Source organism: Crocodylus siamensis, chromosome 14 (assembly GCF_052110815.1).
Source record: "Crocodylus siamensis isolate JL-2025a chromosome 14, ASM5211081v1, whole genome shotgun sequence".
NCBI classification, from domain to species: domain Eukaryota; kingdom Metazoa; phylum Chordata; order Crocodylia; family Crocodylidae; genus Crocodylus; species Crocodylus siamensis.
The window spans coordinates 5,000,963-5,013,688 of record NC_143408.1 but is presented as its reverse complement, the minus strand read 5'-3'; the positions used below and the strand labels follow the sequence as shown (position 1 = coordinate 5,013,688).

Below are 12,726 nucleotides of genomic sequence, written 5' to 3'. Positions count from 1 at the left end.
CTGGGTGCTGGGGATGGGTCTGCACAGCACACCCCTTGCTGGAGAAGCAGCGCATGCTGCCCTGAAACGATGCCCTCTCCCCTGACTTGCCCCCGTCAGTGGGCAGAGCTGTTGTCTGAGCAGGAGGGGCAAGGCTGTGTTGGGTACTGCCTTTTGCTCCAGCTGGTATTGAGACAGGAGAAGCTTTTAAGTCCAGGCTGAGCCTTCCCAGAGGGGCTTGTAGGTTATAAACGGACCAAGCAAGCAGTGCTTTTTCCGCTCTTCACCCTTTCTCTTCATTTCACAAGACAAGGGACATGGCCAAGGGCACAGGGCGCCAGTGGAAAAGCCAAGAATTCATCCCTTGCCTCCCAAGGTTGAGCTGACAGCCCATCAAGTCAACCTTCGATGGCCATTAAGATGGGTCCATCTCCCCTTGCTGAGACCCTGCCCCTGTCTGCACTAAGCAACAGCTCATGGCATCTAAAGGGGTTGCATGGCAGAAAACCCGGGAGCTGCAGTCTCCTGGGTTTGGGCCAAATCCCTGGTGATAGAAACAGGGTGAGACACACCTTCCCCTGCCCTCTGCACTTGTGGCCCTGCTAGCCAGTGGCTTTGTTGCAGTGCTCGGGGCAGGGTGAGGAGAGGGGACCTCAAGCTGAGTTGGGCTGCAGCCAAAATGGACGTGGCAGGAGCCTCAGGGCTGCACTCACTTTTGTAGTTGTTTTTCTTTCTGGGAACCTGTAGTCCAGTGAGCTCCAGGCTCTCTTGTACATGCATGTGCGCACGCGTGCACACACGTACGTGCACCTACATGCATTGGGCTGGCTGAAGGGCCAGGGCAGAGAGGCACTGAGTTGAAGCCCGGGGGCGGGGGGGGCGAGTTAGATCATGGGCCCTAACGCATCTCACGGTCGCACACACTCACCCCTGCACTGCGCCGGGACCGGGACCGGGACCGGGACGTGCCCTCTGGACTTGGCCTTGATGAGGCTGAGCCTGGTGTTTGTCCTTTCCTGTCTGACGCTCTTGCCGGGGACAGTTCAGCGGTGGCTGCACCATGTCGACCAGCTCGTGGCCACGGGGCACCAGTCACTCAGCTCCTCCCTGCAGGCAAGACCCACTCCCACCCCCACTCTTCTCCAAGGACAAGGCCAGCAGGATCCTGCAGCAGTGGCTTATTAATGAGGGACCAGGCCAGTGCTGAGGACAAGCCCCAGAGGTGAGTGTGGCCCCAGGGAATGCGGGGCACCGGCCATCACAAGTCACCAGCACAGGCCTCAGGGCTGGGGCCAGCTGGAGCAGGGGGCATTGCCCCTCGTCTCAGTCCCCGCAGTCCTGAGGCTCATAGTCCTTGAGCACACGGAGGATGTCCCGCCGTTCCCCCTCGTCCTGCCCGGGCTGCCCGTCCTGAGCCAGCGACTCCATCAGCCATGTCACCGGCGGGTTCTGCACCAGGAACTCCACCAGCTCATCCATGGCTTCCCAGGCCCTGGCCACGCGCTCGCGGCTCTGGGCCAGCACGGCGCTGGACAGGTCCTGGAAGGAGGTGGCAGAGGAGAAGAAGGCATGCAGCTCCGCCATGCTCTGGTGCACCTGCTGCATCTTCTCCTGCAGGCTGGCAGGCAGCCCCTGGGCACCAGCCATCAGGTTCAGGTAGGTGCTCTGCAGCTCCTGGGTCAGGTTGCGGGATATGGCCAGGGCCTGGGTCTCCACCTGCGAGGGACAGGGCAGAGCTGAGTGCTGCTGCAGCTGGCCAGAGCGGGAGCGGGGGTAGTGATCCAGCCCAGCTGCCTGGCCCAGTACCTCCAGTGCAGGGGTGCCACCCGCCACGGCCTCCTGGCTGCCCCCTGGCCCGCTCTCATCGCCCGGCTCCTGCCTGCGGTGCACCCACATAGCCTGCAGCTTGTCCTGGCTGCTCTGCACCTGCTTCTCCGTGCCCTGCTGGATGGTCTCGATCTGCAGCAGAGAGGGGAGGGCAGCACTGTGCCAGGGGTGTGGGGGCCCACAGCCCAGCCCCGGCAGAGTACAGGGTTGGGACGGGGCATGGGTGGGTCTGGAGGGGGGAGCAGGGTGCAGAGACGGAGGGGAGTGGAAGGGGACTAGGTGCAGAGATGGGGCGGGAGGGTCTGTCCTGTGGACACAGCGGGTGGGATGGGAAAGCAGGACCAGGATGCTTGCCAGGACTATGGCAATGGCCTGTCCTTGTCCAGCCCATTGTGGGATCGGGGGGAGTTGGTCCTCACCAGGTCGACTGTCTGGTGCAGCTGAGAGAGGCTCTGGCGGACGTTGCGCCGGGTGCGCTGCAGCTTGCTCAGGGCCAGGGCCAGGGCACGGTTGCGCAGGCTGCTGGACAGGGCGCTGAGCCGCAGCAGGCAGCCCGGCTTGCTGCGCGGCGGCGGGGGCAGAGCCGGCAGCCCCTCGGTGCCCAGCACCCGGTCTGGCAGGGGCAGGCAGTGGTCCAGCCACTCCTCAGAGGTGTCCAGCGCCCGGTTCATGCTGCGCAGCACGAGCTGCCCCACCTTGCAGCCCAGCAGGGCCCGGATGCCTTTGGCTGCAGTCGTGGCGGGGTTCGGGGCGGCCGTGAGCGTGGGGCCAGGGATCACAGCCTGTGTTGTGCTGGGGCCCGCAGGCATAGCCTAGAGACAGGAGTCAGAGTCGGGGGGAGGAGGGGTCAGAGGGTGCAGTGCCCTTTGCATGCTCATGCCAAGATGCCAGCTGCCCGCCAGCCTAGGGCACTGCTCTTCCCCCTAGCAGGTGAGGGAGTCTGGTCCAACCCCTCTCTGGAGCTCCAGGCACCCTGCTCTGCTCTGCCACCGCCTCTCTCAGTGACCCCAGGCAAATCCCTTTGCCCCTGTGCCCAAAGGGGACTGTGCAGCCAGGCAATGCCTCTGCCAGTGCTGGGATGACAGCATCGCTGTGCCCCCACCTCGAGTTACAGCCCTGGCGAGGGGCTGAGCTGGGGCTACCTGCTCCATCAGGACGGGCAGCTCCTCCCCTGGCTCTCTTGGGCCCTCGCTTTTGTTCTCCTGTGTCGTTCCAGCTGTAGGACACACGGACGGACGGACGGATGCATGGATGGCCGGCCGGCCGCTGGGTTACTGAACAGGGGGGAGCTCCCTGCACAGAGCAGCGCGGCGGGAGGCACCTGGCTGTGTTCAGCGGTGACCCCGGGCTGCTCAATGCTGTGGGGCACCTGGGAGCCCTGGCGCCACCCTGCAGCCACATGGACCTGGGGTAGGGATCAGAGCCAGAGCACACCCCCTCCCCGCCCCCCGCAGCCTCACCCCGAGCCCCCCACCCCCTGCTCCAGCCTCTCCCCACCACTCACCAACCAACTCCTGCTCCGGCTTCAGCTCCACCGCTGGTGCCAGCTTTGACTCCGGCTCCAGCTCTGGTTTCAGCTCCGGTTTTGGCTCCTGCTCCTGGTCTGGCTCTGGTTTCGGCTCCGGCTCCGGCTCCGGTTTCAGCTCCAGCTTCACCTCCAGCTCTGGCTCCGGCTCCGAGGCGGTGGGCTGGGCATGGCCGGTGTCCCCCTGGGTGCTGGGCTCAGGGCTCTCGGCTGCCAGCTCGTACTCAGACTTGGCGCTGAAGGCGCTGTCCCAGGCAGGCGGAGCAGCGTCCTGGTTGTAGGGGGCAGCGACCCTGCCACGGCTGAACACCCTGTTCACTGCAAACTGAGCGAGGGAGTCAGCCGGGGGGGGGAAGGGGCTCGGGGGGTCATGGGGCAGGTAGCAGGTGTCCCTCTGTGCCCTGTGGGCAGGCCTCCAAGCAGCTGGGGGCCCCCGGGCATGTCTCCCACCCAAGCCAGGCAGCAGGGAGCAGCCCCGAAGCCAAGCCCTGGAGCAGTGGGGCCCAGGGCACCCCCAGCCCCAGCCCCAGCCCCATGCCAGGGCGGCACTGCCCCACCTGCTCCTCCTGGTCGAACACGAGTGTCGGGTCCATGTCGGTGGCATCTGCCATCAGGCTGTCGTCGCTGGGCAGCAGGGGGGCATCGAGGGCTGCTGGGGGGACAGGGCAGGAAGAGCTGGCGACCTGGCTAGGTGAGAAGGCCTACATACATGGAGAGAGCCAGGCCTGGCGGTGGGGGAGGCACAGATGCATGAAACATTTACCCCAGTGCACCAAGGGGAGCGGACAGATGCCCTGAGCCAGGATCGCAGCCGCCCAGGTGAGGACGCAATGGTGGCGCAGGGGCCGTGACTCCCAGACACCCGCACTGGCCTCGCGCTGCTGGGACACGGCCCCAGCACTGGCACCAGGAGGCAGGTGGGGCACAGGGGAGGCAGCACAAAGCCCCTGGCCGGCCCCATCACGCTCGCACTGCCCGTTCGTCCCCGCACCACTCAGACCCCCGCCGAGCCGGGGAGGAGGCTGCGCTCCCCTGCCCAGGGCTGACAGGCCACGCCAGCCCCCCACGGGGCATCCTCCCAGCACGTCTTGGGGCCACGCCACCCACCTGCCAAGCAGCCTGGGGCTCAGCCGGGAATCAAGCAGCCCCTGAGCGCCGCCATCCCCAGCCTCGTCGCACCAGCTCAAGGACGCTGGTGCCTGGCCAGTGCCCTCCGCTCCACAGAGCATGGGGCTGGGGGCCGGCGGGGTGGTCCCGGAGGGCAGGCTGCTGCAGAGGGGACAGGACTACTCACGCTCTGCCATGGTCTCTGTGCACGGGGCGGGCGGTGGCAGTGCCCGCGGAGGAGGCGGTGTCCCCGGCGGGGCTGGCGGCGTCTCCAGCCCTCCCCAGGCTGCGCCCAGCCCGCGGGCAGATGCTGGCACTATTCTGTGACGCCTTTGTGACCTCAGCGCTGTGACCTCGCCCCGGCTGGGGCAGCGCCACCTGCACCCCGGGCCTGGACAGCACCCGAGCTGCCCCTTCCCGAAGGGACCGGCCACAGCCCTGCAGGGCAGAGCCCCGTCCTGCCCCTGCTCTGCTGGGCACGTCCATCATCTGGTGCTAGCTGCACCATGGAGGGCACTGCGCGTCCTCCTCCAGCTCAGGGGTGCCCCAAGCACGTGGGCTGCAGGCACCCGGGGGGGCTTTGGAAGTTGCCCTCTGGGCACGCTGGATTAGGGCAGCGCAGCCAGCCCGGGAGGGTGATACAGTGGGGAGGGGCATCGATGGAGCCGTGGTGGATGAGGAAGGGAGACCCGGCTTGGGCCGTGCCTCCCCAGGGGCCAGGCTGTGGGGGGCATCACGGGCTCGGTTCTACAGCAAGGAGCTGGAGGGGCAGGAGCGCACAGCACTGCCAGCCTGGGAAGGGCTTGCCTTGACACCAGCAAGGGGTGCTCCAGCCCCTGGTCTCCTCGGGGACCAGCGCTAGAGCCAAGGAGACCTCAGCCCTGCCGGAGCCGCAGGAGAAGGGCTGGGTGCTGGAGGGAAACCCACCCCCGTAAGCCTCGGCTTGCAGACCAAGGGCCTCTGAGCAATGGGGTGACCAGGCAGGTCTGCCCCAGGAGAGGGGAAGCCGTTACCGGAGCCCGACACACCACACCAGAGGCTGCAGCTCCAATGCAAACCAAGGCTTTATTTGGAGAGGTTAAATGCTGCAGCGTGCAAGGTAGAGCTGTGGCGCGTGGGATCACACCGGCTGCCTGCCCCCTGGCTTCCTTCAGCCCCACTGCCCCGAGCCCGCTCTGCGGGATGTGCTCGTCCCCAGGCACGGGGCACAGGTCTGGCAGGCGAGTGCTGGGGGCGCTCAGGGCATTGCAGAGCGTTGGAGCCCAACATCAGTTTCAGGAGCATCTTTGTGGCCTAAGGGCACCGCTGCAGGGCCGTGGCTGGGAAAGCTTCCCGTGAAACACCCCCTTGGGTCAAACATCCCTTGGCCAGGGCCCTGCTGTCCTACCTCACCCTACAGAGCCCCGGTGCTTATCTGATGGGCCTAGCCCCCCCAGGCTCAAATGCTCGAGCCTGGAGCCCGGCAGTAGCTCGAGGGAGCCCAGGCCTGTTCAGACATCGCTGGTGGGAAGAGGGTCGCAGGTGCTCAGAGCCTCAGAAGAGCCTGGCTGTCCCACCCCCAACCTGCACCTCGGGGACGTAGGCAGTGGGGGGACAAGCTGGTCTGGTGCCGGGTCTGAGCAGGCTATAGAAGAGCAGGCTGAATTTGGGCTGCAAGCAGTGATATGCCCCCCCCATACAAAGACCCCCATGAGCAAGGCAAGAAATGCCAGGAATGCAGAGCTAGGGACGCAGAGCCGGGTGAGAGACAGGGGCCTGGCACTTGGGGCAAGTGGCCTGGGGGCTGGCGGGACGCTACTCCGTTTCCATGTCCTCTGGCTGTCTGCCGCCCGGGGCGAAGGGACCCACGAGCCAGGAGAGCGGCATGCTCTGCCCCACGTGCTCCACCAGCTCGTCCAGCAGCTCGCGGGCTCGGGCCACGCGCTCCCGGCTCCGGCTCAGGACGCTGCCCGGCAGGTCCTGGAAGGAGCCGGCGGCCGAGAAGGCCGCGCGGAGCTCCTCGGCCTGCTGCCGCACCTGCACCACCTTGTCCTGGATGCTGGCGGGGAGGCCTTGGAGGCTGGATGCCAGCGTCTGGCTGGCGGCTTGGAGCTGCTGGGTGAGGCCGCGGGACATGGCCAGGGCCAGAGACTCCACCTGCTAGGAGGAGACAGGGCCGGGTCAGGCGGCCGGCTCCCCCAGGCCAAGGGCCAGGCTGGTAGAGCAGAGCCCATGTCACCACCTACCTCCAGCTGCTCAGGCATCACGCCCTTGCTGTCGGCCTCCCTGCCCTGGCCCGCACCGGACTGCGTCTGCCTCCACTCCAGCCACATCTGCTGCAGCTTCTCCCGTCCGCCCTGGACCTTCTGATCGACCCCCTGCTTGACGTGCTCCATCTGGAAGGGGAAGGGACCGGCTGGGTCAGACGCCTGGGCGGGGGCCGGCAGGATTGCTTCCCGGTGCCCGGCATGCCCAGGCAGCATGGCATCCCTACCAGCTCGATGGCGTGGTGGAGCTGGGCCAGCCCCTCCTGGGTGCTCTGCCGGACGCGCCGCAGCTTGCTCAGGGAGTGCTGGTAGGCCCGGTGCCGCAGCTTGCTGGACAGGGAGCCCAGGCGCACGAAGTAGCTCTGCTGCTGCTTCTGCTGCTCCACTGAGGCCACGTCAAAGCCCTCCACTGCTGTGGCCAGCTTGGCTGGAAGCAAAGAGCAGAAGGCGCAAATAGGGGGAGGTTTGTGGTGGCAGCGGTGACAGTGTCCCCCTCCCTGGAGCACAGCGCTACGGGCAGAAAAGCTGGTCCCCAGATCATGATGCCTCTGTCTGTGTCCTCCTCCTCCTCCCGCTGCACCCCATGGTCAGGGCATGGGCTGCTCGAGCCCCCAACTACCACATGGGGAGGGTGGGCTGCACCTCCGGGCATCAGGAGCATCTCAGCTTGCAGACTGCACCCCCCACCATGTCCAGGAAACAGAGCCCCCCCACCGCTGCTCACCCAGCTCCTCGTTGGTCATGGGCAGGTAGTGATCCACCAGCTCCTCCGACTTGCCCAGCACAGCGCCCACGCCACTTGCCACCATCTGCCCCATGGCCGAGCCCATGACTGTGCTCACGCCGCTGGCCACAGCCGCCCGGGTCAGCTCCACCCCGCCCTGCACGGCACCCTTGCTGAAGTCCACCGCGCCGGTCACGCGGCTGCTCACGGCGCTGACGCTGCTGGAGAGGGCATCCTTGGCGCCCGTCACCGTGGATGTCACCAGGTCCTTGGTGTCGGAGAGGATCTAGAGGGGTAGAGGCAGGCATGAGGGGCGAGATGGAGGGTGGAGACAGGCATCACGGGAGAGGGAAGGGGCACTGCAGAGCCCCGTCTCAAGGGCAGGGAGGGCGCAGGGCCGGGTGCTCAGCAGTGCAGCCCTGCCCTGGGTCCCGCTCACGCCTTACCTCGTAGGCACAAACCAGGGCATCTTCTCCTGCCCTGTGGTCCCAGGCTGCCCATGCCCCCACAGCCAGATGCTGGGCACTGGAGCACCTATAACCCTTCTCCGGTCACCCAGCCCTACGGGCATCCCACCCACCTCCCGTGTGGCAGGAGCAGGGACATCACCTTGTCTGTGGGCTGCTGGAGGATGGGCAGTGTCTCCTCCAGCTTGTCCAGCCCCTTGCAGGCATAGTCATTTGCCGTCGAGACTGCAGGAGGGAGAGAAGGGGTTTAGCTGCCCCAAGGAGCTGAGAGGAGCCCCAGCCCTGCTGCCCCGGCACCCGGGACCCCAGGAGCCTCCAAGCAGGGCTCGAGGGCAAGAGAAGCCGAAGCTGGAAAGGGAATGGGGAGCAGGGCTGGAAGGCGGCAGAGAGCAGGGGATGCTCATGCCTAGCGCTGAGCACAGAGGAGCCATCGCAGGCCGCCCCAGAGCTTAAGCCACCGGTGGACGCAGCCGCCTGGGCAGACGCATCGAGGAGCCTGCAGCCGGCTGCAGCAGCAGGGAGCTCAGCCCCCGGCAAGCTGCACAAGCGCAGCCGCCAGGACGCCCCGCCTGCCCCCCCACAACTCACTCTGTGGCTCCAGCTTGGCAAGGAGGGGCTGGGCCCCACTGGCGGCCACGGCGCCAAGGGTCTTCACGCCCTTCTCGGCCACGTCGCACACGGACCGCACGTAGGGGTGGGTGTCCTTGGTGGAGGCGTAGGCTGCCGAGACCATGTCGTAGGCCGAGCTCACCAGGGGCAGGCTGGCCACGCGACTGGCCAGGTTCTGCTGGGGAGAAGCCAGGGGTCAGCGGGGCCCTGCACGGGCCATGAGCCGCCACGCCTGGACCCGACGCCTGGTGGGCAGGGGATGCCCCGCCAGTCTAATCAGCTCCCGGGGAGCACGGACTCCCTGCCCCAGCATGGGGTGCAGGTAAATCGGGGGCCTGTAAGTCTGGGCATGTAGCAGAGCACCTTACTAGCCATGGGAGGCTTTGCTCGAGGTGTAGGGGGTGCGGGCTGCCCCGATGCCCCTTAGTGGCGAGATACTATAATAGTTGCCCCCCCATGTGCAACTGCTTCTGCATAAGGGCCCGTCCGTCTGCTCCTAAACTGGGGGGAAGGTACACCAATGTACAGCATCACCCGGGGCAAGCTGGTCAAACCAATGCTTCTGTGCCGGGTCTGCCGACCAGGAGGACTCATGCCAGTCCAGCTCCAGCTTGCACCGACAAGTGCCCTCCCACGGGCATCAGCGCAGCTGCGGCCAGGTTGGCTACGAGCGGACGTCTCGGGTCACCGCACCGTTTCTCCCAGCTTGGGCTGCTGGGGTATTCAGGTGAAGGGTTGAGACCCCGGAGCTCCCTAGTCGAGAAGGGAGAGCGCGCGGGGGTGCAGGGAGGGGCAGAGGCTGCCCAAGGGTCTGGCCTGTACCCACCTGCTGCTCCAGCTCCAGCTCCACGCCCGGCTCCTTCGGGGAAGCCTTGCTGGGCTCGGGAGACGTCATGGTGGAATCTGGGGCTACGGCAAGGAGAAGATTAGCTGGTGCAGGCGGGCGCCTGCCTCCCCAGATAAGCCCAGAGTAAACTCCAGGGCTATAAAGCCTGGGCAGAGGTCAGAGCAGTGTGGAAACAGCAGCCTCCGAGGGCTGGGTGCAAGGAAAGAGGTTGAGTAACACCCCTGCCGGTCCCGAGGGACAGGGGCCACCCAGCGCTGACGACACCCCGTGGCAGATACGCTCTCCAGTCCAGGGTGCAGCAGGCGTGCGGCTACAGCCCCAGCGGTTGTGCAACAGCGGGAGTGAGGCCTTCCTCCGCAGCCTTTGCAACACCCCCCCGCCACTCGCTGCCTTTGGGCTGCGGCCGAGGCTGCCTCCTGCCGTTGGCTGGCGCGGGGGGGCCATCCCATACCGAGCTCGGGCAGGGGAAGCTGGGGGGCGAATGCAAAGCACGGGCACTGTTTTGCGCAAGCTGCCTGTGTGGGCTATTGTGCACTGCACTGAGGGCCTTTGTGGGGCTGGGCCGGCTCCAGCGTCGGGCAGGACGGAGCGCAGCACGCGGCCCCGAGAGGGGCCTGCGGCACCGCAGGAAGCCACAGCTGAGCACACTGGGGTCCGGTCCCCGGGGTGGAGCAGGCACGCTCAGCCCCAGAGCCCGGGGCCGCGGGAGCGAGAACCTGGTTGCAAGGACTAGATGCCTTCTTGGCTCCTGGCTCTGCCACCATGAAGCCGGCTAGGGCAGAGCTGGCAGCCTTTCGGGCTGGGAGAGCGCGGAGGGAAGGGCCCCGCGTTCGCTTGGCTGGGAGCGGCTCGGTGAGCACAAGGCAGGAGTGGGTGCTGGTTTAGAAAGAGCGGCACGGCCCGGCTCGGTGCTCCCCCACCCCAGCCTAGAGCACAGACACATCTTGTTTCACCCCGGGTGCAACGGGGGGCTGCAAACTGAGAAGCTGCCGGATGCCCAGGAGGGACCAGCACGTCCTCGCCATGCTGGAGCAACAGCTCCAGCTCTGGAGGTGGCATCGCTTGGAGCCTGCAGCCCGGGGTACCGGAGCTCCCCAGCCTGCCAGGGGTGCGTCTACACACACGATGGAGGCCGGCTACCATCTCCCAGACAAGCCGAGCTACTGCAGGTTTGCTTCCCCAAGCCTGGCTTGATGGGGGCAGTAGGCTGGCCTGCTGCTGCCGGCGAAGGGGAGCACTGAAGCCCTCCAGTGCTGGTTTGCAAAGCCCTGCTGAGGCACAGGCAAACTTGGCTACACCCAGAAACCCCCCCACAAAAAATGCACACACACATGCACACCCACTGCCAGTGAAGTAACCAACGCAGCCGAAAATCTCTCACCTCCCTTCCCTAGGACTGCCCGCTGCTCCAGCCGCTCCAGCAGCCGAGCTGCCCCCTGCTCAGCCTTTATAGGCCAGTGGGGAGCCCTCCCCTGGCAGGACTGCTCCAGGAGGCAGGGGAAAGGGGTCTGGCTAGTCACACGCGACTCCTTTCACCCCCTGGGCTGGAGTCCTGGGTCCCGCCCTGGTGAGCCGTCATTGTCTGGGAGCTCAGGCCTCGGGCTGCGATGTGGAGGGCAGGGCGGGCTGGGGGTAATTCCTATCTGGGTTTCATGCTGGCTGCGCTGGGGTGGAGGGTGCCCAGCCACACCAGGGCCTACATCCCGCTTCCAGGGAGCTGCTTAGCACAGCCCAGGGGCTGGGTCAGGCTGTGAGGAGGCATCTCTTGCTGGGGGCTGGTGGAGGTTAGAGGTCCATCTCCTGCATCAGGAAGCAAACTGATCCCACCTACTGCCCTGAGCTCTGTGCCAGGGGCACCGGACCCCCCCGGCTGCTGCTGGGGCGGGAGGTACCAGACTTGGGCACCGAAGGGCAGACCCCAGCCAAAGCCACTCTCCCCCCTCCCTGCCTCCCCTGCATTTACCTGCTGCTCTTGGGGACAGCACGGAGACCCTGGGCTCCCACCCGTGGTACAAGCTGTCACGAACCAGAGCGTTAAATGAGATGACCTGTGATACCGTGCCAGCCCGAGGGTGCAGACACGGTGCTGGGTAAAGTCCAGCACCATGCAGATTGGGCACAGTGCAGCCAGGTCCACTCCCCGCCCCCTACATCCACTGGGAAAGCAAAAGTAAAGTTGGCGTCACTGCCACACCGGCCACCCCAAGGCCACGGGGGATTCCTGCAATGCAGCCACCTCCAAGGAGGAGCACCGCTGCCGCCCGACAGCAGAGCCAAGCGGCATCCAGGGCAGCAGCCAGCCCCTGCTGTGGAAAGGGGAGATGTGGGATCTGTCTTGGGGGCCCACTGCAGGCCACTCCCCCAGCCTGGTGGCAGCAGCATGTCCAGGGCTGCATCTCAGTGGGGCTGGAGATAGCAGGATGCCTTGGGTGAAGGGTCACACAGTGGCTGTTGCAGCCTGGCAGGTGCTTGAAGCAGGGAGTGTGGGGCAAGCTAAGCAACAGAGCCCACGTGAAGCAGGAGGAGGATGCAGGACCTCGCCCTGTACACTGAGGTGGCTGCATACCGAGCCCCTGCCCAGCTGTGCCTTTGCAGGCCAACAAGACGAAGCCCCTTGCTGTCAAACCTGGCTCCAAAGAGAGCTCATTGCTCCTGGAGCCATCCCCCAGCTTCCACTGCTCGCAGCCCCGTTTCAAGGGCAAGGCCCTGGCAGCCAGAATGGGAGAGAAAGGGTAAGGCTGTTTCCTGGGAGGGAAGTCTCCCATGAACGGAGGCCAGGGCCAGTTGCAGGCCCCACAGTTTCAGACAGGGGCAAAGCAGGGAAGAGATGGAGCATCCAGTGCTGAGGAGCAGGCAGGGGGGGAGGGGGAGGAGGAGGGCTACCAGTCAGGCATGGAATTGCCCTGGGGGAGCTTGGATGGTGCTGATCATGCCAGTGACTCTATACTGTGCGGGGTGGGGGGGGCTTGTGTCCCACAGACTCATGGAGGCTGAGCCCCATTCCCAGGTCTCCAGGGCAGCAGGCTAGTGCCAGGCTGTGCCCAGGTCTGAGGCTGGGAGCCCAGGGGATAGCTTGAGGAAGGAGATGGAGCATCTTGGTGCACCCAGCCCCTCTGTATGGTTTCCCCTTCCCCTGTTGCTAGAAGGGGCTGTGCCCCCACCAGTACAAAGGTGACAAATCTGAAAGGATCCCACCCTTCTGAGCACCTTGCACAGGAGCTGGGAGAAGCCACCTGCCTTTGAAGTGCCAGCAGGAGACAAGGGGCCAAGGATCAGAGCCCAAGGTCACATTCACACCGTGAGCAGGAACAGGGCTGGGACTCAGACCCCCACCAGGTAGGGTCCTGCTCCTGGGAGGGATAGAGCCAGGATGCAAGGAGCTGCAGGGCTGAGCT

The 12,726-nt window shown here is 65.9% G+C and overlaps 2 protein-coding genes across 7 annotated transcripts; both read right to left on the bottom strand.

Annotated features, from left to right (window-relative positions):
* Nucleotides 1-1,302: 1,302 nt before the first annotated feature.
* LOC149853233 (perilipin-3-like) lies at nucleotides 1,303-3,942 on the bottom strand. Its single transcript, XM_090026712.1, has 6 exons — nucleotides 3,889-3,942; nucleotides 3,311-3,656; nucleotides 2,949-3,022; nucleotides 2,226-2,618; nucleotides 1,786-1,938; nucleotides 1,303-1,695 (listed from the first exon to the last, which is right to left on the bottom strand). The coding sequence occupies exons 1-6, from the start codon at nucleotides 3,940-3,942 to the stop codon at nucleotides 1,303-1,305; spliced, it is 1,413 nt and encodes a 470-aa protein (XP_089882838.1).
* Nucleotides 3,943-5,484: 1,542 nt separating this feature from the next.
* On the bottom strand, nucleotides 5,485-12,180 carry LOC149853232 (perilipin-3-like). Of its 6 annotated transcripts, none has more exons than XM_090026896.1 (8): nucleotides 11,295-12,180; nucleotides 9,311-9,393; nucleotides 8,464-8,662; nucleotides 8,018-8,100; nucleotides 7,409-7,694; nucleotides 6,912-7,111; nucleotides 6,664-6,813; nucleotides 5,485-6,577 (listed from the first exon to the last, which is right to left on the bottom strand). In XM_090026896.1, the coding sequence occupies exons 2-8, from the start codon at nucleotides 9,377-9,379 to the stop codon at nucleotides 6,233-6,235; spliced, it is 1,332 nt and encodes a 443-aa protein (XP_089883022.1). In that variant the 5' UTR covers nucleotides 9,380-9,393; nucleotides 11,295-12,180; the 3' UTR covers nucleotides 5,485-6,232. The 6 variants fall into 6 exon arrangements, with proteins under 6 accessions (XP_089883022.1, XP_089883025.1, XP_089883023.1 ...); XM_090026899.1 differs by having other exon boundaries at nucleotides 8,464-8,659; nucleotides 11,295-12,177; XM_090026897.1 differs by lacking the exon at nucleotides 11,295-12,180 and adding an exon at nucleotides 10,713-11,240.
* Between the last annotated feature and the right edge of the window lie 546 nt (nucleotides 12,181-12,726).

Coding starts and splice junctions, on each gene's coding strand:
- LOC149853232 (XM_090026896.1), bottom strand. CDS start 9,379: ATGACGTCTCCCGAGCCCAGCAAGGCTTCCCCGAAGGAGCCGGGCGTG. Junction 8,101..8,463: donor TGCCAAGCTGGAGCCACAGA/GTGAGTTGTGGG, acceptor TCCCTCCTGCAG/TCTCGACGGCAAATGACTAT. Junction 6,814..6,911: donor TCCACCACGCCATCGAGCTG/GTAGGGATGCCA, acceptor TTCCCCTTCCAG/ATGGAGCACGTCAAGCAGGG.
- LOC149853233 (XM_090026712.1), bottom strand. CDS start 3,942: ATGGCAGATGCCACCGACATGGACCCGACACTCGTGTTCGACCAGGAG. Junction 3,657..3,888: donor TGTTCGACCAGGAGGAGCAG/GTGGGGCAGTGC, acceptor TCCCTCGCTCAG/TTTGCAGTGAACAGGGTGTT. Junction 2,619..2,948: donor TGCCCGTCCTGATGGAGCAG/GTAGCCCCAGCT, acceptor TCCTGTCTCTAG/GCTATGCCTGCGGGCCCCAG.